This window comes from Toxotes jaculatrix, chromosome 9 (genome assembly GCF_017976425.1).
Source record: "Toxotes jaculatrix isolate fToxJac2 chromosome 9, fToxJac2.pri, whole genome shotgun sequence".
NCBI classification, from domain to species: Eukaryota; Metazoa; Chordata; class Actinopteri; family Toxotidae; genus Toxotes; species Toxotes jaculatrix.
The window spans coordinates 1,673,420-1,698,253 of record NC_054402.1 but is presented as its reverse complement, the minus strand read 5'-3'; the positions used below and the strand labels follow the sequence as shown (position 1 = coordinate 1,698,253).

Sequence of the window (24,834 nt, the reverse complement as noted above, 5' to 3'; positions counted from 1 at the left end):
TTTTCATAATGAATTCAAGTATCACTATAAAGCTTGACCATTTCACTAGTGGCCATGACTTAAAAATTTCACTTTTAATTTTTTATACACACATTGAAAAAGTAAGTGAAAAATTAAATCCTACAAACTGAACCGTTTGTTTTTATAACATTAGCAAACAAAGAGGCAGAGTGATGGGAGTGCTCTGTGCTGACGTAAGCAACAGGTTGGACGAGCCCCTCGCGGCAGCCTCTCGCGCCTGCAGTTCTCTCCTCACCCAGCCGGAGCGCGTGCTGGTGCCGTACATCCCCGCGTCCTCCTCACACAGGCGGCACACACACGGAGCTGCTGCTGCTGCACGAGACCACTGCAGCGTACGGCTCGTGCTTCAGGACGTTTCTTCTTTTTAAAGTCACGGTCCGAAAAGAACGAAAGAAAAAAAAAAACCAGAACAAACGGACGTTTGGGGAGAAAGCAGACGCCCTGTGGGTAAGAGAGGCTTCATTTCTTTCTGACAGGACGGTGATTGTTCGTGGTGTGTTGTCAGCAGGTTACCTGAATGACCTTTACATGTACATAATGTGAATATCAGGTAGTGTTGAATGGACCGAGTAAAACCTAACCGTTGGACGCTAGCTACGTCTCAGTGTCAACGAGCTTCATGTGGTTAAAGCTGAACGGTACTGATTAAAGACAACGCTGAAATTATTGTTCTTCCGAGTTTCCGTTAAATGTGTTTCATGTAGGACCGTTTTCTTTAAATTGTAAGTACCAGGTGTTTTCAGTTGCTTCAGAGCCGCGACCTGTGATTTTTACTCTGCTGTTTATGTCTTAGCTCTTGATTTAAGTTGCTAGCGTGTTTTTACTCAAACCTTCTGGAAAGTAAGTTGAATATTACATCACATCCGAATGAAACGTTAAATAATTTGAGCGAGTTTTATCATCGTCCATCCATCGCTTTTTTTTTGTCTGCGTTGTCGAGCAGCCTGCGATAAGAGTTAGCTAAATTTACTGCACTTCAGATTTCGTTCGTCTGTTGTATCGTGACTGTCCGACGGTCAGCGACATTTTATTCTTCCTACACAGACTGCAGCAGTGTGTCAGCGGCAGAAAGGTGCTGCCTGTTGTCCTGTGTGTGTATTTCTTCTGCAGACGCCTGATTTAGTGACACTGTTGTGATCGATTGTGTTTCCTGCGGCTGTTTGGCTGAAACCGACGAGTGGACGGTGAATCACGTTTCTGTCGGGCTGCCTCATTGTGAGCCCGCAGGTCAATACAAACCAATACACTCTGTCTGGGTTGTAAGGACTGTTAGTGGTCATCATATACACGTTTATACATGTATCACCCAGCCAAGGCCAGCTCATAGATCTACACCTGTCTGAGGAATAATGGATGTGAGTGTGGTATGACGAGGTATGGTCTTGTTTTTATCATCACTGTGGGGAACAGAGATCAAATGGGAAACCTCTGAAAGATGATCATAGTAATTCCCAATGTTAGACAGTCTGCTGATCAGATGGATGCTCTGTTGAAAGCATTAGAAGTAGAAATAAAACAATCTGTGGGCTTCGAGTTGCATATGATTTAGACACAGAAACGATTTTCCCATTCTTACGGCCCTCGTGGATGTATTACGATATCAGACTATCAAGTCAAGGCGTCTCCTTCACCACCACCCATATCCGTTGTGCATATCCGCTGTGCTTGGTCAAGGAATCGAACCGGCGACCCTCTGATCTCCAGGCTGTCTAAATGACATTGTCGTGTTGGTGGAGGGTGGTATCTGCTGCTGGGACAGGAGCTACGTGCTACTCATAAGTGGCACACAGCAGTGACATTATTCAGTAATCTGCATTGGCATATGTCAGAATCTGTGTTGGGACATGTGGTGCATGACAGTAGAACATACTGTAAGCAGCATACAGTTTGTAAGTGCCATACGCCATTACTGCACACTGTCAGCCACTTTTCAGTCTCAACACTTTCGTCTGCGTCAGCAACCATCAGTCACCTGTCACAGAATTCAGGTGTCTGAAAGGTTTCTGAAATGATTAGCCTTGGATTTGCAAACTAGTCTGGCTTTTGATCGTCTGATGAACCGGAAATGTTTTCCGGTTTTGAGGGTTCTTTGGTGTGTGGTGCCTATTTTTATGTTATCGTTCACATTTCTCTCCATAAGCCATATAGTTCATGTTTCACAGTGGGAGATGACGAACACAGTCGCATTGTGCTGTTACGGGTTGCCTGAAAAAACAGCAGCATGTGGATTATATAGAAACTGTGATACTTTCCAAACACAGCTACAGGCACACGCATACAGAGCTGTACCGATCGGGAGACACACACTTGCAGCAGACGTCATGTAAACACCGACACAGAGAGCAGACAGGCAGAGTGCGTCATGATTCAACAGCTCGTCCACAGCTCTGCAGCTCAGCCTCCTGACTGACACTAAATCTCTACACAACTCACAGGAGCAAGTAGTGTTCACTTTCCGCTGAGCCTCCCTGTGTTTCTGTGTGACGTCAGCGTTGTTTCATCATTTAAACGTACAGTGGTGTCCATAGATGCTAAAGATGCAATCAGGAAACCAAATGGGTCATCCTCATTTGTTTATAGTCACATGTATGAATATACACTCAGAAAGTACAGATTAAATGTGTCGTCTTTTCCCACAGAACATCCTGAGATTATTTTGATTCGTTTGTGCTCACTGCTGGAGCTGTACCCGAATCTCGAATTTCCAAGTTAGCTCTGAATCACCAGCGTGGGCTGATGCTTCTGTGTAAAATGATGCAGTGAAAAAAAACCAAAACAGAAACAGATGACTGGACTGATAACCCAGGGTTTCGGTCGGAGGGCACCTCAGCTCATGGGTTTAATCATCAGTGTTTAGGTGGATCCTTGTTAAATTGACAGGATTTTCACTTCTGTAAAATCACTTGACTATCATTGGTTGCGTGTTGGGTTGTCAGGTCAAAAACAGATTTTGAAACCCAGTTACAGCTTTGTCTCGTTTAAGAGTAAAAATATTTCTGGAGAAATAATCAGCAGTGTTTTTGTTGTTGCTGTTGTTGTTGTTGTTGTTTTGGCTGATCAGTTATACAGCTTTGGTTTTGTTGTTAGGTTTAATATTGTGATAACAGAGATGGAATATTATCTGTTATTTATCTTTTAAGAGATTTGTTTTTTATGTGAGAAGACTTGCATTCAGTTTTATGGTCGTGTTGACATTTAACACCTTTCTTTTACTGTCCACATGTGTAGATCCTGCCTTGATGTTGTCTGTCTGCCTTTCAGGAGGATGATTTCTTAAAGGGTAGTTTGGGTGTTTATTGCTTTGGGAAATATTGCAGTAACCAAAGAGTAATGTCATTAAACACAGTTGAAAAGATAAAAATTAGTTTCAGTTGCATTTCTACAGCTTGAATGGAGTGTCTTGCCTGAAGGCACCTCGTACTTCTCAGCATGTCTGGAGAATCAAATCTGCCTCTGTCCAGGCCCAGCCAGCTCTCTGATCTTTCAGCTGAGCATATCTACAAAGCTTTAGTAGTGACTGTTGTTCTTCCCTGAAGACAGTCAGCAAGGAACAAAGTTTTAATATCACACTAATTATAGGCAGATTTGAGTCATGTAGCTGGAATTAATATTTCTCAGAATACCCATATCCTTTGTTTTTAGAAGTAGCTTGCTGCAGTAATTCTTATTTTAATTTTCTGTACAAGTTCATTAGGTTGGTTTTATTACAGAGAATGAATATTCCCAAAGGCTGACAGAGATCGCAGTCTAGCAGTAAAAAGCAATTAGAATATCCGCTGATATGGCTTATTTCCTTCTCACTGAGGCTTGTTTAGTTTAATGAATAACTCAAGATGTTGGTTTGCTTATCATTATTCTGCCGTGGCTCATTGGCATCACTGTCGATGCATGCTTTATAACGTGTGTGTGTGTGTGGTCTCTGCCTGGTTTGCGTTCAGACACTTATGAACAAATGTCAGATGAGGACAAGCTCTTGATTTGGAAAATACAACTTAAAGTGAAAAGTAAAATGTGCCTCCATTTTTTTAGAGAGTAAAGCTGTAGCTTATCTGCTGAGCACATAGGTAAATACTGTTTGGGTTGAGATGAAGGTGCTAAGGAGCCACTCAGTGGTGAAACCTGTGGGCAGGTGACCTCACCTGTAGTTCCTGTGATGGCTGTGCTGAAGTCTAAAAAAATCAATACAATGTCAGTAATTTGTTTTCCAGAAGAGTGTCGGCTCTCAGTGGTTGGTTTTCCTGTGTCCTGGCGGTGACCAGGAACTGCGCCAACTAAAACTGTGGTTGTTGTTGGTGAAAATATTATGGTTGTAGTCTGAAATAGAACGCACATCCCACACAGTCTTAGAAAATCAGGCATTTTTCTAATAACAAGAGCCTCATTTAGCGGAGATGCATATTTTTCATTAGAGCTTCCTCATTTAAATTGAGTTTCCATATTGTTTTAAGAGTGATAATCACCCTTTTGTACACAGAGTGACTGTACTATGAAACTTACATCAGCACATGCCTGGTAGTAAGTGGTGGTGGTGGTGTTAGCTTTGCCGTGATTTGTTTGGACTGCGGGTGAAAAGCAGAGAGCTGATTGGTCTGGATACAAAAGGCTGCATTGTATTGTGTGTACTGTCTCCCTCGCGCTCTATCCTTCTCTCCATCCATCCATCTACAGTATCTTTCTTTTATTTGTGTGTGGCATGTGCACAGAATCTCACATACAGTGGCCCCAAAGAGGGAGATACTGCATGTGTGTGCTTTTGTTTATGTCTTCATGTTGTGTGAATGCAGTAAATTGTGTTTCTATGTGTGTGTACAGTTTGTTTCAGTAGGTGATTGTTTATTTTGTGTGAATTTTTTAGTTTGTTTTAGGGTTGCAGCACATGATTGTTTTCCTTATTGCTGAATATCTGAGTGTGCTTTCCGTAATGCTGATTAATGGATTATTTATGTATTTGTCAATTAATTTCCTTTCACTCGACTAATAGATTCATATTTAGGCTTTGTGCTTTTGTTTTTAGGATTTGAAGAAGACGTTTGCAGTGATGAACATACTAAGGCTGTGATCTTGTGAGTTAATTCAGTCTGTTCTGGAGGGCAGCAACGCCTGCTTGTCTGTCTTCTTTTGCATACTCATATCCATCACATCTGAACAGGCTGTCACAGATAGTGAGTGAGGCACCATGATGTAAGGAAACCTCTGATCTGAAAAGAACAAGGCGTTCAGGTATCTGTATCAGGCACATGTCAACATAACTCTTTAGTATTAATATTTTTTTCCTCCTCCAGTGTTGTATGTTTTGCTGCATCATTTTTACACAGATGAACTCACACACTTGCACTGTACAGGCAGCCTCCAGCACTGTGTATTCTGTGTTCAGCTCTGTTATTGCTTTTTCGTCACATCCAGCCCTCCCCTAGTTTTCCCAGGGCAGTCTGGAACCAATCGCATTCAGCTCCAGGACCTGCTGCTGGGTTTCTTCAGCAAAACAAGCTTCGTGTTGGGATTGCGGTAGCTCATTAGTTTATTTACTTCTAGCTTGTGTCATTCCACATGCAAAGCGATGAAGGTGATGGGGTCTGTTTATTTATCCACTTTTTTACATTCACAGATTTTTTTGGTCTCAGCACTGACCTGCTTCACATTCATTCATCTAAACCTCTGTTTCCCCAGGGGATCATTAAAGTTTAATCTGATCTTGTACATATTCACATCCTGAATCCTGAATCCAGTGCTGTCCTGTAGCAGAAGAAGAAGTCTCTCTTTCAGTGATTGCAAACAGTTTGCTAAGCTCCTGTGTGATGCCTGCGTGTGTGTGCGTGCACGTGTGCGCTGCCTTTCTTCATGGATGCTGCAGAGATTAGATAGCCCCTACAGTTGAAGCAGAGCAGCACATTTGGCTGCTTCAGTGTCCGCGTCATGCAGGGCTAGAGCCAGAGTACCTGCAGGTTCTCCATAATGACTCCCTTATATCACCAACTGCAGGTTTTCCATTGCATGAATGTTGAGTCAAGTTTAAAGACACAGACAGTAAGACAGTAACACCCTCATCAAGCAGCACACATCCACCTAGCAAAAAAAAAAAAACAACCAGTTTCCAGTCAAGCTGGACAGTTTTTCAGTGGTTGCACAATAAATGGCCACATATAAATGAATATAAATAAAAGATGAAATTATGAAATCATTCCATAGCAACTGTCTTGCAGCCAGGAGGGCCTATTTCTTTGTAAGAGCAATGGTTTATGAATGTTTTATGTACATGTTAATAAAAACACGAATCGTTTTATGAAAGCAGTAGCTCACTCCATGATATATTGTCATTATATCACGGCTAACGGGCATTGTTTGGCACAGTAAATCACGGCCTGTCATGAGTTATTGCTGTACAGAACAGCTGCTCATTATTTATACAATGGTTTTTACTCTTATAGAGAAAAGTCTTTGGTATGATAACCTAACATAGAAAGGTAGATTGGTTGACACACTGAGTGAAGGAGTCCTCAATGATGAATTCGTCTGTTGTGTTTGAGCTAAATATTGTCAAGGCCTTGGTCTCAGTGGAGGAGAAGGACGGACTTTGTTCACTAAACACTTTCTCAACAATCCGTCCTTTTGGGAAAGTAGAACAGGGCTTGTGGAAACTGGAACAGTCATGAGGAACACTCTTTTCTTGTTTTCCTGGGTCAGTAGCAGAAACTTCACACCAATGTTGCACCCTGTAAATAAAATATGCAAAATATTATCAACCCGTGATGATTTAGGACTCTGTCCATTGTCGTGGACAGTACAGTGATTCTGATGACCTTGGACTCTAACGCTCCCTCAGAAAGATGTATCTGTTTTTGTCTTGTATTTGTTTTCTCTGCTTTATAATGAGGCCGCAGACTATTAAAGACATGAGCGTGGATAGATTCTACAGATTTACAGGTTCACTTGAACTGAAGCTCCTACTAAAACCAGGAAACTACTTTGAAGTTGGCCTTTGATGAGTGATGAGTTAAAATGTTGTGATTGGAAAAAATGTTAATAATGAATTGGATTATCTAAGTTACAGGTTTTACAAAACACCCTACAGGGCTTGTGGGAGGGGGACGCACAGTATGGGAGGTAACAGGCATCATTTAATTCCTCCACATCACAGATGAAATACGGTCTGGTGTCGTGACGCCATGACAACAACCATGTTTCGTTATTTGTGTATGTATCATAGCTTATCAGGTTCATGTACTTCTCTCCCTCTGTCTCACTGTCTGTCGGTCTGATGGACCTCAGGGCCCACACTGGGATCAGAGCAGTGCTTCATGTCTGACTCTGTGTCAAACACTGACTCTTACCTGCGTCACGTTGCTCCTGTGGGGCTGCAGTGGTTCACTGGTTACAGCTGTTGGCTCACAGCTGCAGTGACCCGAGCTCTGAAATTTGTTTCAGGTTACTCGGGTGCAGGTACCGTGCCATGGTTTTTTTTTTTTTTTCTTACTACTTCGACAAAGCCATTTGTTGTTGTTCATTTCATTATATAAACATTGGACATCTTTGAAACGTGGTTAGGTAATCCATCCAAACTTACTGTACATCCTGTCTGAATTGATTTTTGTGAATCATCACTCAGGAAATCCGCCCTCAGCAGTGAAGTGCAGCTGCTGACACTTCAGAGCTGCTGCAGTTTTTACCACACATTAGAAACAAGAGACAGAACAGAACATTCACTACATTTAACACATTCAGTAGCCAGTACATAACAACTGTAATCAGGTTGAAATCATGCCACTAAAAGATCTGATACTTATTAACTATACATTTATTCAAGTTATTAATTAATTTATCACTAAATAAATCACATAAGTACTTTCAGAGCAGCTGACCAGTTTACAGGCTCCTGTTTTACATCTAGTATAATTACCATGGAACATTTTCATGAACTTTTCTGTAGTTGAGATTAAAACCTCCTATAAATATTCTCAGAAATCAGTAGAAAAGTTTGAGGACAGGCGACCTTAGCTGACTTTGGCCCTCTCTGTTAAGGGCTGGCTGAATGAAGTGCTGCCCAGTCATGTAGGCTGATGTCAAGCTGCTAAAGTACTGGCTGGTGTCCAAAGGCTGTTCAGAGAGAAAGGGGGACATTGACAGATGGACAGGGGACGGGGGAGAGAGGATGGAAGAAAAAGTGAGGTTAAGACAATTAGTTGAGAGAGATAAATTGAAATAGTGAACTATAAAAAATAGATGGACAGGGAGGTAATGAAGGGGTAGATGATCCACCTTTTTTGCGATGGTATTCTCCTGCGTTCCCTCCTCCCTCCTCGTGCTATCTTTGTCTGTATCCCCACTTCATGGACAGCAGGGTTTTCGAAAGCTTCTCAAACTTTCTAAATGTAAGAAATGTGGTGTCTTTTTTACCCCCAGGAGCTCAGAGTGTCCTGTAAGTTTGTTACTGCTCTTTTCATTTCACCACCTGTCATACACCTGACCCACTCTGGGTGCTGACCCATGCTTTGTAATACAGCCAAAGGAATAGGTGCATGAATTTTTACATTTTACGTTTTATCTCACACTTGCTTTGCTCGCTTCCTGCTGTCATTCCTCACACTTTTCTAAGTCCCTTTCACGATCATAGATTAGATCTGTCTGCAGTCTGTCATTTGTTTATTTTATTGTTATTCACGGGAAATCTTTGTCACAAGAGACTTCAGCCATCTCACGTTTTACTCATATGGATGCTGATCTGTATCATTTTCAGTTTCCTTTCTTCAGTAGTCACTGAGTATGCGTGGAACATGTCACCCTGCAGAGCATGTATGCTTTTGTGTTCGGTGCGAAACAGCTTTGATGACACCTGATGGTAATTCCTCTCTTGCGTTTTTCAGTTTGTCCTTTCTTCCGTCTCCCCCTTTTATTACTCCATCTGGTTCTTTCTTGTTTACCCCACCTCCCTTCATCCTATTCACAGCAGTAATAATAACAGATCTGATGTCACAGTTGCCATGGCAGCTGGGAGATGACTTAGCTGGCTGGATCGGCAGGGTCGTCTGGTGGAGGAGACAGAGACAAAATGAAGAGATGTTAACTGTACAGGACATTTTAGGACAGAAGAGTAAATGGTTCTTTTGAATGACATAGCATAGACAAGATTGATTAAAAACAAATAAATGGATCATTTCATACCAAAGTAGAACAGAATGGAACTGATCAGAGCAGATTGCAGTCACATGGGTTTGGATCAGACTGTAGGCCATGCAAACTGGCCCACAGAATCAAGCAGAATTACTTTTTCAGAACTAAATGCAAAGGTCACGTCCTTTTTCAGAAGCAAATATGTGTAGTAGAGTTGTGGTACTGTCAGCAGCAGCGATGATGGTGCAGGTTTGATCCTGTTAACTACTGAAACTTTAGTACACTTCATGAACCGCCCACGTAATTACCTATTATATAAATGGTTCAATGTAATTCTTTGTTTTTGGGTTAAAAATTTGGTACTCTAAAATCCTGCAGTTTAAGTTGCGTCTACTTTAAATTTAAATTTACAGTAATTACCCCCACCCCAATAATTTTCCCTGTATGGTGAGGTGACCTAACCAGCTGGTTCAGACACTGAACCAGATCACATCAGTTTTTTTTGTTCACAGAAACATTTCTATTGTAAACTGGCAATGAGGTTGTTGCTTATTGAGGAGACAACTGACAGGCAGCTACAGCTACCAGCATCTATTCTTCTGACCTGATGCACTGGATCAACACAGTCAGTGTATGTAGGATCAGCACAACAGTGTACCTACCATCTGTCAGCCTAAAACACCAGGTTACAGCTATATCCTGTTACACACCGGCACACACACACACACAGTGCACATGTACTACTGATGAGTTAAGTAACATTGGTGCTGAAAAACACTTCCACCACCCCAACTGCTAATCTGCCTGAAGTCTATGACCAAACAAGTTCACACTGGCCAGTAGAGTATTTATAATGGAGTGTGTGTACTAAGCAGTTCATCTGACCTCTTTGCTCTGAACTCAGGCACACTGTTAAAAACTGTTGTTGGACCTACATTAAGTGGATTTAGGCCACATATCTGGGTCTGTAACACATCAGCATCACCATGAGTGGAACTACAGAAACAAGGAAGGTGGAGGGTTACTGGGCCTGCTCTGTGTCTGGGAGGAAGTTAACATTTAGAGGGGTGTGATTTTATTAAGTTTGTTTTGGGATGCACTGTGTTTGTAACGCACATTACACTCATACTGTTAGTTGTTTATTTTGTGTAAACCTTAGGGGTCAGGCTGATTGGCTGATTAACTGTTGATGGCTGTGTGTCTGTGGTATTTGGTTCAGTGAATGTAGAGCTGTTACATAACTGTAATTATTAAACCACACTACTGCTGCAGTTGTTGGGGGTGTGGAGGTCATCACACAATTTGTGTAAACACAGTTACACCGATCAGGCATAACATTATGAGCACTGACAGGTGATGTGAAGAGCACTGATTATCTCTTCACCATGGCACCTGTTAGTGGGTGGGATATATCAGGCAGCAGGTGAACATTTTGTGGTCACAATGTTATGTCTGATCAGTGTAAATCAGACATAGGTCACTGTATTTCTTTGTGGGTCTGTATCTCCTGGGTTAGTTTAAACAGGCCACAGGAATAAGTTCAGTCCACTTCAACACACACACACAGTTATTGCTGAGTCTGGTATTCCTATAAATACATTTTAAATTGATTCAGACTTTCTTCTCTCCCTCTAGGCGAAGTCAGTTTGGTGGCCAAGAGTCCTGCTTTTTTTTCCTTCCTCCTGTCTCTGTCCTGTCCCTTATCCTTTATCCTACATCCTACTTCTCTCTCTATACACCCCCCACCCCCGTCGCTCTCTCTGCCTCTGTGATGCCGGGCTGTGGGTGAGAGTATGCCCGTGACCAGACTGAAGCTGGGGAAGCTAAAGGTGGTGCGGCGGCAGCTGCTGCAAAGGTACTGAACCGCGCACATCACAATCACCACTGGTCAGAGGTAAAGTAAAGAAAAGCTTATTTCCAGACAAACAGCCTGATTCATTCTGAAAACTGTCCTGATGTTTGACTTCACTTCCATTATTGGTTGCCGTGGAAACCTTTGCAGTGACTACGGAGTTAGGAATCACTCATCATGGTATGGATTCACAAATCTTTGAAAACAGCACTCGTGTTAGTGACTGTTATTTAAAATGGACTGCTGTTGGTAGTAATGAGTCAAGTGACCATTCTTTATCCATCACAAAATAAAACAAACATTTTATACTCCCTTCTACTCTACTACTGGTGCCTGTCCTTTGAAAACTTTGCTGTGAGCTGTTTTCATGGAGAAGTGTTTGTTCTGAAGTACAGCCGCCTACTTCCTGTGTCTGTGGTAAAGGATGAGTCACAGTGCTCTTTGCTGTACAGAGACACTCTGAATGCATAATCTGAGGAGGGCAATTTTCTTATTCTTGTGGCAAATTGGTATGACTACAGTATATTTATGAAACACGGTGGTAGAGTTGGAGTTTCGTAGAATACGCTTAAATCTGAAGTCAGCATCAGATCTGAGGATGATCAGGTTCAGGTTTGTCAGTCATGGAATATGTTGGCGACTACCTTTTAAAAATATACCAAGTTTTAGTCTTTTTCCGTGTTTTCAGTAATGGTCTGGGCACATGTTTCACTTTATTCAGATAAATGTTTGAATGCTCTGCTCAGGTAACTGATGTTTATTTATTTATTTGGCTGCCTCCAAATTTACTGTACCAGGTATGAACACCAGCCATTTGTCTCCTGCCTGGCTGGTCTCTACGGTTGCCAATGGAGACGATACCAAAGAGCCCGGGCACAACCAGGAGAGTGCTGCTGCAGCAAGGTACACACACACACACACACACACACAGAACACCATCTATAAGCAGTGTGTTGAGTTTGGTTAGTTTGCTGATTGTGCAGAGTATTGATTCCCCAGCCAGTTTACCTCCGTCCAGCCTGCTGACTCTACTGCTTACTGCTTTTCCCTGAAAATATATCTGCACAAATATACTCTGTCAGCTGGTATCAAAGTATACTGCTTCCATGTGCACTATGAAATATGACAGACTTCCATCAGCATCAACAAGTTGCTGTTTTGCCTCTATTTATGACCATAAATCCTGTCAACACAGGAAAACGTTATTTTGGCCATAAATCTTTAACCTGAAAAAATTAGATCAAAGTGCACTTCAGAGATTCAGTAGTTAATCATTCTAACAGGTAAGTCTAATGACTTTCTTTGGGTAAAACTGGGCAGTTTGTTAAGACGGAGCACGACTTGTGTGTTTGTGTGTGTCACAGGTGGAGTGTGGCAGTTTTGGCCTCCTGATCCTCACCTTCCTCCTGAGTTTTGTATTCCTCTATTTCTGGAGTGAAGCTCAGAACGACTACAACGACTTTGACTGGTGGGTCACACGCAGTGACTGTATAGAGATGAACGACATGGCAGCTACCATGTAAACATCTGGATTCAGTGGGAGATCAGTGGGAGGAAATGGAAACATGTCCTCTATCTTTGTAACACACACACTAATGTTAGCTGAAGTGTGTTTTTCTGTGATATATAGGGCATTTGTTGTCATCATGGTGGGGTTGGGGTATCTGTCTTATATAAACAAATAAAATAAAGGAATGAAACTCACTGTATGTGATGGCTGATGACTACTTTTCATGTGCACCTTCAGGTTTAACTTTGGGACTCTGGGTTTCTGGTTTCCCTGGTCCCTGGTCCTGCTGGTTGTTGCTGCTGCCCTCTTCACATACATCGCCCTGCTATTGGTATGGACCAATGATATGAATTCAGCCAGTCTAGTTTGAGCAGTTGCACAAATATGAACATAGAGATTGACAAACGTGTCTACAGTACCCTCAGAAATCTGATTATACACTCTCTGCAGTTTGGAAAGTAAGCTGTGTCATTTTACATTTTTATGAGTTTCTGGAGTCGTAGGACTTTGTCAGTCAGCGCCTAATGGGCCCAGCGTAGTTTGGGCGGAGTGTTACTTCATTTTTCCACTTCTTTAAACAAATGTGTTTCACTGTGAGCCAGCTTCCAGCTCCCAGCTGTTTGTGTGACATTTAGGAGCTCGTCTGCCTGGTGACAAATATTATGTAAGACTTATTATATAATATGGGGAAAAGGACAAAGATGAATCGAAGGATAAATCAGCATCAACAGAATTTACTTTTTATTTAGAGGCGTGTAGCAAGTTTGACAATGTTGTCAGCAGTGACAAGATATCCATAGGTTTTCTTAAATCTGCTAAGACATTTTATTAAAAAAGAAATTGTGCTGTAATGATGTTCAGTTTCTAAGAAATAGGAGTTAAATAAAAACCTGGTTTTGACCTGGCAGGTCAAAATTGACATGCTTCATTGGTTAATTAATTGATAAATTAAAAGTTTAAAAAGAAGCAAATGCCTTCTGTTTGTAATGAATATCTAAACCTTGTTCAGGTGCTGGCGGTCTGTCTGCTGTCAGAGGGTCAGAGGCTTTACCTTCACTGGAGCCACAAGGTACGTATACACACACACACACAGAGACTAAAAAGACACTGACTGGCATATGTAGTTTTTAGCTCCCCTTTGTTATAAATTGTTATAAATTGCATTTTCTCTTCCCCCTCTGTGTCAGACCGGCATCATTGTGACGTTGGCATTCTCTGTCACAGCCACTGCCATCCTGTCCGACCTCTGGAGCAAAGAATGGAAGACTCTTCTCCTGTCTCTGCAGGTTAGCCAGCCCTGACCAGCCAATCACAGGAGAGAGTTACAGGAGTTTTTTTTTTTAAATGATTTGCAAAACATTGTGATAATGACAGTGAATGCTATGATTATTTATATTGTGTTTATGCAGACTGTAATCTGTCTTTCTCTGTCATTCTCTTCCTGTTTTTATCCTAAGGTGACAGCACCTTTCCTCCATGTGGCTGCAGTCTCACTGATGGCGATTCTCTCCTGGCCAATAGCGTTACACTTCTTCCGCATGAGCAAGAAAGGTAAGCGAGCTCTGAATCTGCTTATCTGTATTAGCATATGCAGTTTGAAGAAATACCAGGTGGGACATGAGAAAAGCACTCAGACAGTTTAGCTAAGGTCAGTCTAACACTTAAAACGTGGCTCAGTCAGCTGTACATCAAAATACTTGACGTTTGGGAAGAATAGGAGGGCCGAAGGACCTTGTTGAAATGACTTATTGTCTGATTTCAGGCAGACAGTGAGGGGTTTACTCTCTAAAAGCTTCAGTTGTAGTAGTATGGAGTGGCTCCTCCCGGCAGGAATGCAGCTATTCTGAAATCAAACATCCTCCTCAGCAGCATGATGCACTTGTCTGGCATGGATTATAAGGCTGTAGACCTCCCTGCATCCTTCTTTCTCCCTTTCCACTTCCTCTTAACAGAAAATCAATGTCTCATTTTCCTACTCAGTGTTGCACTCTTCCTTTGTCTCTCTGATACTTTCACTTCTTTCATTCACTCATTTTTGTCCTCTCGGTCACTCCGACCTCTTTTCTCTCGTGCTCGGCCCTGTTTGCTGCGGTCTGTTTCTTTTTACTCGTCTTTTGATCACTCTTCCTAATGGCTTCGACCTCTGTGTCTTGCTGCATCTCTCTTCCCTCTCTGGTCTCCATGGGTACTGTCATTGGTTGCCATGGTGATTCAGCGGGTAGAGTGATGCTGAGTCACGTAGAGGGTCTCTCCTGGCAGGAGATAAAGGAGAGAGAGATTTGCCAAGGCACATGATGTAATATAGCTCCTGTTCCCTTTCATTACTATACTGAGATGAAATACGTAATATAACTATACAGTGTGCTGACTAAAGAGCATTAGCACAACAACACACTGTCGTTCATTTACAGTCAGGAGGAGAAGCAAATATATGAATATATAAATAAGTTTTTCAGTCAGTGTACTCTAACACCAGCATCTTTGTGTTGTTGTGTGTTCTTCAGTGCGTCAGGTGGCTATCCTGGGTCTTTACCTGTCCGTGCTGTTCTCTCTCTACCTGGTCCCTCTGGGAATGTACTCGCCCTGCATTAAAGAAGCAGGAACGTTGGGACCGGCCCCGGCACTTATCGGACACCGAGGAGCTCCACTGGTAAGACTGGACCGAACCGTGACAGCTGGACCTGCCTCACTGTCTGTGTAAACCTCTTTTCTGTTGGTTATGATGGAATTTCAGCTGCAGTGGTGAGACCTGGAGATATGGACAGTGTGTACCTTTGTGCATTATTATTCATCAGTCTGGGAATGTTTCTGTCTCATTGTGTGTGTGTTTGTAGCTCGCTCCAGAAAATACTGTGATGTCATTTGAGAAAGCAGTGGAAGCAGGAGGAGAAGGACTGGAGACTGACGTCGCCATCAGGTATTAACTGTCCTCACCTGTGTGTGTGTGTGTGTGTGTGTGTGTGTGTGTCTGTAGGACCCTGCACCTTGTGGAAGCTTGAAAGAAAAACACAGCAAAGCAAATACTAAACACATCTGCAAACATTAAGGGAAGCAGTGTTCTGCTGAGCAAAACTCAGATTACAGGAGTTTAAGTCACTGTGATTGGCCTTTGGCAGTGAATGACTCTTGATTAGCGACTGTCTGACTAATGGAGCACATTGTTAAAATGTACATTCACAGTTGTTTCAGTTGTGACCCAGTTTTCTTTGAGTGAAATGATCAAATTATTATCAGTGTTTAATAAGCCACGAGTTCTCAACATGTTTTCATGCTGCTGAAATTATCAGAGGAACATTTGGCAGTGAACTGATGCTGAGTCCGTGCCCTGGTGCTAATGACACAGATCAGATGCTAGTGTGCTAACCTCAGCTCTAAGGTGATTACTGCCATGCTAATCCTGTTAGCCGTTCACCCCATTAACCCATGGCTGGTTGGTTAGCAATCTGAAAACAGAGGGATTAGCAGAATGGCATGAATCAGTGTTAGCAGGTTAGCTTAATCCCAAGATACCGGTGACCCCAGTGAGTGAGTTTGGTAGTTCCTGTGTGTGTGTGTGTGTGGGTCTGAGATTGCTTGTTTAGCAATAGATCCATCTTGTGTGTCTGTTCATGAATAAGACAGATGGTCTTATGAAGCAGGTGCTTTGGAGCGTTTTCCCTACATCTTGATTCCTCACTTTGTCGCTCTTTTAACATTTCCATCTCTGTCTGTAGTTATGATGGTGTTCCCTTCCTGATGCATGACTCCACTCTGAGGAGAACTACTAACGTTGCTGAGGTTTTCCCAAATCGCACACACCTCGATGCCTCCATGTTCACCTGGGCCGAGCTGCAGCAGCTTAACGCTGGCGACTGGTTCTTATCGGTGAGACTAATAACACCCCCCCCCCCCCCCCCCCCCCCCACAAACACACACACACACACACACACACACACACACACACACACACACAGGTTGTGAAGAGACAAATGAGGTCCCTCTGAGTAAAAAAGACATTGACCTCATTTTACACTTTTTTAATACATGAATTTTTAAATATAATTTTCTGTTGTTTTTTAATAATCACAGTAAACACAGCTAAATTTAGCTTTTCTATAAATTCTCAACGTGACTAAGCATCTTGTTTTTGACCATCACTGTGGTACAGAGGGATCCATTTGGTACAGCGTCGTCCCTGTCTGAGGTGGACCGCTTGCAGGCCCAGAACCAATCTGTTCCCTCGTTGGCCCAGTTTCTGGAGGTGGCAGCCCGCAGCGGCAGGCTAGTGCTGTTTGATCTGCGTAGGCCACCATATGGACATCCCTACAGTCAATCATACATCAACACCACTCTGCAGGTGGTGCAGGCCCACATCAACTCCTCACAGGTAACAGTGAAGAAGGTTAGCGGCTGCGTGACCAATGGAACAAACTGTGACCCAGTTTTCTTTGAGTGAAATGATCAAATCATGAGCAGAGTGGTTACTACTGATTTTGTGCATTTCTGAAGGTGTGTGTGTTTTCATTACACATGTTTATGTGTGTGTGTTCAGGTGCTGTGGCTACCGCCTGAGGACAGGGAGGTGGTGCAGGCTGTGGACCCAGAGCTGCAGCAGACCTCTGGAGAAAAAGCTTCTATTCAGGAACTGACAGACGGACACATCACCAGACTGAACCTGCACTACAGCACCATGTCTCAGCAACAGATCAGGTACACACACACACACAGTCATTTATTAATGAGGTAATAAATGTCATGATACAAACATGCGATTGCTGCAGCCATGTAACAATGATTAATTCACAATTTGTCAACTCATTTAACTTTTAACGATCATCCATTTGTACTGATTTTAAAGTAAAAATACCCAAACTGGTTTGAAATTATTCTCATCCAAATTTTATGTCCCTGCACATCATGTTTTCCTACTGCAAGAAGACACAGTGTACCTTGTGTCCTAGTGTCTGCAGACTACCACATAAAAAGCATGCTTCGTACTGCACTGTTAAAGGGTGTGAGGGGAAAAAAGACTAAGAGAGGGAAGAACAGGAAGAGAGAAAGAAGTGAGGAGAAGCAGTGGAGACAGGTTGAAGATGGGAGTTTAAAAAAGAGGAGGTGGTTTCGAAGGGAAAAGGCTAAGGGAGGGTGATAAGTAGTGCAGGACAAATGAGTGGGAGGTACTTGTTCATAAACAGAAACTGTGGGAGAACAATCTGGAAAGAAAGAGGCGAGAATAATGGATGAGTGACACACACAGTTTTTACACAACTCTCCACTGAAATAGTTTTCACTTGTTGATGTTGATTCACATTCACTGTAATATCTCGTCAGAACACGGGGATATCAGCTTTGATGGCACCATGTGTCACTATGAGTAACATCATAAGCACTTTGCATGTGTGATTATCATGATCAGAGCGTGGAGTTCAGCAAGTATGTGGTCAAACTTTACATGGTGAATCTTTTATAGTTTAAAGGGGAGAAAGGTTTGGTCTCTGTCTCTTAAAAAGGCTGTTATGTAAAATGCTGTTAGCACACTGCTGCTCAGTCTTTGCAGTCAGAGGTTACCACAGTGCAGATAAAACATGAAGCTGGTGTTGGTAATGTTTCATGAGAAGAAATCAGAACATTTGAAAAAACTATTTTGAACTGACCCTCTGTGATGACACAACAAGAAATAATAACGAGATTATACAACTCCTGGATTATACAACTTCAGGTTGTATAATCTGCCAGAGAATCATTTCCTGTCCACTCTGATCTTCCTCGCTCTCTGAGAAGAATTTAACACTGCTGTTGTGATAGATTACACCTCTCTCTTCCTCCTCCTCTTCCTCTCTCCACAGTAAATACCAGTCAGTGAACATCAGTACTAACCTGTATGTGATCAGCCAGCCGTGGCTGTACACCCTGGCCTGGTGTGCCGGAGCTCAGTCCGTAACCACCAACTCCATCCACGTCCTGTCCAACATTAAGAAGCCGCTCTTCCTCATGGTGAGCAGATTCAGCTCTGTTATCAGGCTGAATTTTCCCTGCCTCTGAAAAACAGTTCACATCATGTTTCTTAAAGGCTAGTTTAGTTTGGCTGCATGTAGCTGGATGTCCATTCTGTTTGTTTTCCTTTAAGTCAGCTGTCCTATCTGATTGCAGTTATTGGATTTTCCAGAATTTTAGAAGTTAAAGGGAGATTGGATATAGTTCTGTAGTTAAAGCTAAAGTGCCAGGGTCAAGAGAAGGCTTTTTAATCTTTTAATATCAGATAAAGTGCCAATCAATCACATCTTTGAGAAGTGTGGTTGGGATAGGATCCAAAAGACGTGTTGATGGTTTAGATTTAGTAACTATTGAAGTCACCTCAGCAAGGTCCACGGGAGAGAAACAGTCTAAAGACGAATCAGGATCTGCAGTCCACACTCATCTGTCTCTGTCTCAACAGATGTGAGCAGCTTTTGTTTCAGCAAATTTAATCAACACTTTTTCTCTCTGTCTCCAGACTCCAGAGGAATACAGTCTGATGTGGATTCTGACTGATGCAGTGTCTGCCTTCCTCATCATCACCATTTTCATATTCCACTGGTGCGTAGACACACACACACACACAGTTGCTGCTCTCATAATTACCTTCCCCCTCTAATTGGGCAGAGCTGTCCTGGCTGCTGATGAGGTTTTATTATTAATATGTAATTTGAGATGGCAGCCCGTAAATGTGCTTTTGATTAATGTTAGGATTGGAAACGTGTGTGAGTGAAATATGACTACAGAGAGAGAAAACACAACTCTGTCTGGGACATGAGGGCTGGTGTGTTTTTCAGGCTCATTTATGTAGTAAGGGCCAAGCACAGTGTCCCGGGTGATACTACAACACAATGAATGCTTTCCAGGAGAGACCTTCTCAAAATGTTATCCATGTATTTAACTGATTATCGCTCCTCCTCTCTCCTGTGATGTTCGCTTACTCCGGCCTTCAACTGTGACCGTTCAGAGAAACTAAATGTTGTTGCCTCCCGTCACACTCAGAAGACTCGTTGTACAAACTACTGAGCTCTCTCTCTGAGCAGAACCTGGGCCCTGTCAGTAAGATTAATCCCTTCCTGTCCGCCACATGACGCCCTTCACCACAGCTGGCTATTTTTTCATGGCCTGCTCTGTGGTTTCATTTTTACTTTTTGTTTTGTTTTTTCCACCGTATCTCTTTCATCATCAGTCCCTCTTTTCTGCCTTTTATATCTGGGCTTTTAGTCAACACTCACCTGGATGCACACACACACACACACACACACACACACACACACACACACACACACACACACGTCCTCGTGCATGTTCAGTGTACACATCAAAGCAGTTGCAGTGGTACACATGGCTGCCTTTAGTCAGCACAGAAACACATGAACACACCTGGTTATTCTCTGCTCCTCTGATATATCTCGTTCGTGTGTGTGTGTGTGTGTGTGTGTGTCACAGGTGGAGAGAGAGAGGTCTACCCTTCTGGTCCGGCAGCCATCAGACTCACGAGAATGGACCGTACAGCAAGTTCAGGACAGGTATGAGGATATTTTTCTTCTCGTGTGTGTCCGTCCTGTGTCATTGTGGACAAACGTAAAACAACAGTATCTAATGCCTTGTCTCCACCCGGGCTGATGTTAGCTGGGGAGTTAGCCAGAGATCAGGATATCTCCTCAAAAGCATATAAACTATTAGAGAATAAGCTGTTGACTCTAATTAGGCAACAAAAACAAATATCACGTTCAGATATTTTCTCTTTTTTCATGATAAGGTGAAACGTTTTTTCTAGAATCAGCAGCTGTAAATTTTACATATGGGGACTTGCAGTGTGTGTTTTGGTCGGTTTGTTATAGGAATACTCTGAGATGCATGTGAGAATCATCACTTGTATCCAGAGATGCTCGAGTGTGCAAACCTGGAAATTTGAGGATGGTGCTTTGGAAACGCTGCTAGCGAAAATGGCTTAATGCAAACACGTCCCAGAGCTAATCCTAATCCTCTGCACTGAACACACAGAGATGTAACTGATACTGATCTTTGGAAACTGTCATATTTCACAAAATGTCAGAGTCTTCATTTAAATGTGACTCGACTCAAGCTGTGGCCCGACCAGCAGAGACAAGACATTATTTTATGATTGCTGCTTTTGCATGCAGTGATTTGCTGCTGTGTGTGTTATGTGTGTCTGTGTGGTGTGTGTGCGTGTGTGTCAGACTCCTCAGAGGTCATCTGTGTTCGCTGGAGCCCCCTCCACTCTGACCCTCCTGCTGGAGCCCTCATCTCCCTCCCCTTGGTGTTCAGCCCTGCATGTCAGCCCTGCATGTCAACCCTGCATGTCAGTACCTCAGGAGCCTTGTATGAACCCTGAACCCTGTTTGAACTGTACGAGCTTCTATGTTTCCTTCAGAAATCTGGCATGAACCCTCTGTGAAGCCCACGTTAAGTTCTGTGAAACCGGAAAACTTGTAGTGAAACTAGAAGAGAACGACAGTATATGGAAATAACTCCTTACTACAGTGTGTGTGTCCTGGCATCATTAACCAAACAGCAGTTTACATGCCACTTCTTTTTTTCATCTCATCTTTGTATTTATAGATGCTTGGCTGTCTTACATTCACCCCAACCCTCATTTATGTTTCTCATGCATCGTTACATTAAGCCTAATCTCCTCCAGTATGGCCTCTGTATTAACCACAGTGTGTTTGACCTTTGTCTCCCTTTGTAGAGCTGAGTGATGTGTGGTCCGTCTCCAGCGTCAGTGTCCGACCTGATCTACGGAGCACGCCCAGTTCGCCCAGCACCCCACACCTGCCCACCATCACAGAGGAGTGACTGGAGGAGAGAGACACGGGGAGACAGAAGAAAACAGAGAGAGAAGCAAGAAAGAAAAGTACAGATAGTGAGAGATGTAGAAAAAAATATTTGTTTAGAGACAGTGAGGGTTACAGCCCCTGAATACTGGGTTTTAAATCAGAAGCATTTGTCAATAAAATTAAACATTCATTACTAAATAAGTAACAATCAGATTTATTATTAATTTATTTATTTATAAAAGTTAACAGAAAAAAACACATGGTTTGGTTTTAATTCAAATTTTGCTAAAATGTACCACATAAAGAAAACTCAGAAAACCAGAAATACCATGTCAAATAACAAAATCTGCTCTAATGTGTTTATGTGGAACCTCATCGCTCACAGTTTATTGAGAAGATGAGTTTTTGAGGCCTTTAAAGAAACGATAAAGGAAAAGGGGGGGTGTTAAAAAAAACAAAAAACATTGGGACCAAGAACAGAACAGAAAAAAAGGAACAGGAGACAGCAACTCTCTCATCTTTCTCCACTTCCTCTGTCGCCCTCTCTCAGCCCGCGGGCCGAACTGAACTTTCTGAACCAAACGCCATTCGCTGATCTGCCATCAGTGACGGAGGAGAGAGATTCTGGGCACGAGCCCGGGAGCACCAGTGTCCGTTTTAATACTATAATCTCATAGATGCCATTAAAATGCCTGGGCAGTGAGGACAGTCAGACCCTGTCCCAGAGGCAGACATGCTTGAGAACATTTTCATCTGTGGTCATTCAACGCCACCAGCTGAGCTCAACAACGCAAGACATCGAAGAAATTAAACCTCACAAAAGAAAGAAGAAAACAGTGAATGTTTACGGCTGTGACACGCGTCGCTTTCAGTCTTTCCGTTTGCAGTTGATCAAAATCAAATGTTTGACAGAGGATGAGCGGTGGAGTGAGGAGAAGCTCTGACAGAGTGAAAGCTCAGAGCAGGAGACATCTGGACCATGATAACATGGACTCTGAATACCTTCTGTACCAGTTATACTTTTTCATTTTCAGCTGTCCAGATATCAGGTGCATTAGACCAAAACTTGTCCATCTAATCTCTGTATGTCTTTGAGTTTGTTGGATGCGGTGTTTGAACTGTACAGTGTTTGACAGAATGAATGTAAATCCGAGGCTCCAGAAGGTATTGTTAGTTACTGTTTATGTTTGTACTAAAATGAATGTATTATTAAGCGGGGCCATGTTTCTCAAAAGCATATGAGGCGTGTTCTGGCTGGATCGTTTCACTTTGGCTGCTGATCTGTGCCAAATGTAGCATCAGCTGCTCCAAATAAAGATTGGAAAAAGATGCTTTTGAGAAACTTTAGAGAAACTCTTTTATCCCGGCAGCAAATACAGCATCTGCTTTTTCCTCAAATATATACGCTCACAGTACTTTCTGGAAACATGGCTATACTTTATAATTTATCTGTGCTTCATTGTCCTCAACTCAGTCTGACTTTAGGTCTGAAATCCAGAGTGTCTTGTCTCAACTTTTCAGGTGTGAAATCCAAGAGGTTAGGGCCGTTGATTTTCTGAGGGGTTTTGCCAGTTTGCTGCTCAGTGTTGGAGATGAAGCAGGACGTGCTGCAGTAAGTGCCATTAAAAAACAAAAAGACTTTAGAAACAGAATCACTTTGTTCACCCAGCACAGTAAATGTACAGACATTTGTGTAGAAAATCGAACAGTAGTTTCTGACAGACGTCCCTGCACATAGTCTACAGGTATCTGTTGAAAGGAATCACTGGACAACTGTTCACAGTGTGCTGCTCATTATTTTTAACCTACAGTCTGATTCCATGTGCTCATGATTTTACCCTGCAAATCTCATGTTTAGCACTTAGATTCCCATTCTGAAACTTGGATAAATTTTGGACTTTTGTGTTCAGGATTTGATGGATTTTTGCTGCTGGTCTTGAGTAGACTCGAGGTTGCCCAGTGTTTGTGTGTCCTGTACCGTCCTTCAGTCTCATGTTGGACACGCAGGCCTGGGTGTGGTCTGTTTAACTGAGGTGCTGCTGTACAGTACAAGTTTCTGGACTATTTATTTTGTCCCACAAAGCTTCAAGGCAACAGGAGACTTCTGAATGAGACTGTGGTCAGTGTATTCCCTGCTCCTGAAGTCTAAAAAAAAAAATAAAAAAAATATAACGGTGCTAATACGACCCAGAGCTGAAGGTACAAAGTTAAACCATTACAGAGCAGAATCACACGGCTGCAAATGCAACCAAGTAAGTTAATGTACTGTATTGTAATGATGGTTAGCATTTAATTTGTGTATTTGTGTTTGTGTTGAGAATATTGAGTAGCTGATCTGCTGGGCACGCTAAGCATTTTAGCTGTATTTATTAATCATTATAGCTGCACAGCCATATTTATTCTATTGAATGTTTCCCACCTTAAGACCAACCATTTTAAGTGAGCGAGTCCGGTGTCAGTGCAGCACTGTGGAGATGCATTAGATTTACAGCTTTGCGTGTGTTGGATTTATAAAAGCTTTGTTTTAGAAATGCTTACTTGAGGTGATTCTCCACCTAAAATCTATCTTCTCAGTAGCAAACTTGGTGGAGACTTAAATTGTGTCTGTAAAGAGTTTTCCACTGCTGATTCAAATGGTGTTATATTTTTTAGGTGAAAACAATATCCAGACATCCACAGAAACTTTTGGATTTTCCAAACACAGTCGGGTGAAAAGGCAGCTCTCCAGAGGTCAAAAACAGTAAGCTCTGACTCTGAGTCATTATTTAGCTGTTTTTTGACCTGGTGCGTCGCCTTTTTCTTGGCTCCAGCTCTGGGAAATGCAGACGTTGTTTGTTAAGGCAGAGCACCCAGCTGAAGTTCAGTGCAGGAGAGGTGCACTTGTTTCTCCTTATGAATTCATAGAAACTTCTCAAACGGCTACACTCCACTGTGTAATCCACAAAAGTCAAGTCGCTTATCCAAGTTGTAGAAACAACAAATAATGACTTGTAGTTGATCAATTGGATTCAGAAACGGCTTATATGAAAGGCAAAGCCCTCTAGATTATGCTTATTATACCAAAATAAAGTTTTGTATCATTCATTGAGTTTTATCATTTAATTAGGACAGAAAGGTCAGATTTTGCTTGGACAAACGTTTTGTCGCACACACATTTCACTGTACATTGTACTATGTATAATTGTGCATGTGACAAATAAAGCTTATCTATCTTAAAAATAATGTACAGTAGAAATTATACTTTATTTTGAATACACAAACATGCTACAGCAACAACAGAACATAAAGTCGTGGTGCCTTGGAAAAAAAATAATGTCGTGGATGAGTCCCATGAGCTTGGAGGGCTGCATCCATACGTCTCTGCAGTGACAAAGTAAAAAGTGAAAAAAGTACAACGGAACAAATGTAACCAACAAAATGAACCAGTGCAAAATAAAAGTTTTAAGTCAGTACGTTAGGTTTACTGCAGCACCATTATATCACTCAGCAGTTCTTCTTTAGAAAAATCAGCATGTCTGCTTTTTCAGGTGTCAGACGAGCTCGCTCCA

General features: G+C 42.3%; 1 protein-coding gene across 1 annotated transcript; it reads left to right on the top strand.

Annotated features, from left to right (window-relative positions):
* Positions 1–377: 377 nt before the first annotated feature.
* gdpd4a (glycerophosphodiester phosphodiesterase domain containing 4a) lies at positions 378–24,407 on the top strand. The gene is made up of 17 exons (XM_041046424.1): positions 378–468; positions 10,762–10,981; positions 11,776–11,881; positions 12,343–12,446; positions 12,726–12,819; positions 13,498–13,557; positions 13,676–13,774; positions 13,946–14,039; positions 14,993–15,138; positions 15,323–15,405; positions 16,202–16,352; positions 16,636–16,854; positions 17,020–17,177; positions 18,314–18,461; positions 18,961–19,043; positions 19,932–20,011; positions 21,199–24,407. Exons 2-17 carry the CDS (start codon positions 10,920–10,922, stop codon positions 21,303–21,305), a joined length of 1,794 nt encoding a protein of 597 aa, XP_040902358.1. The 5' UTR covers positions 378–468; positions 10,762–10,919; the 3' UTR covers positions 21,306–24,407.
* Positions 24,408–24,834: the final 427 nt, after the last annotated feature.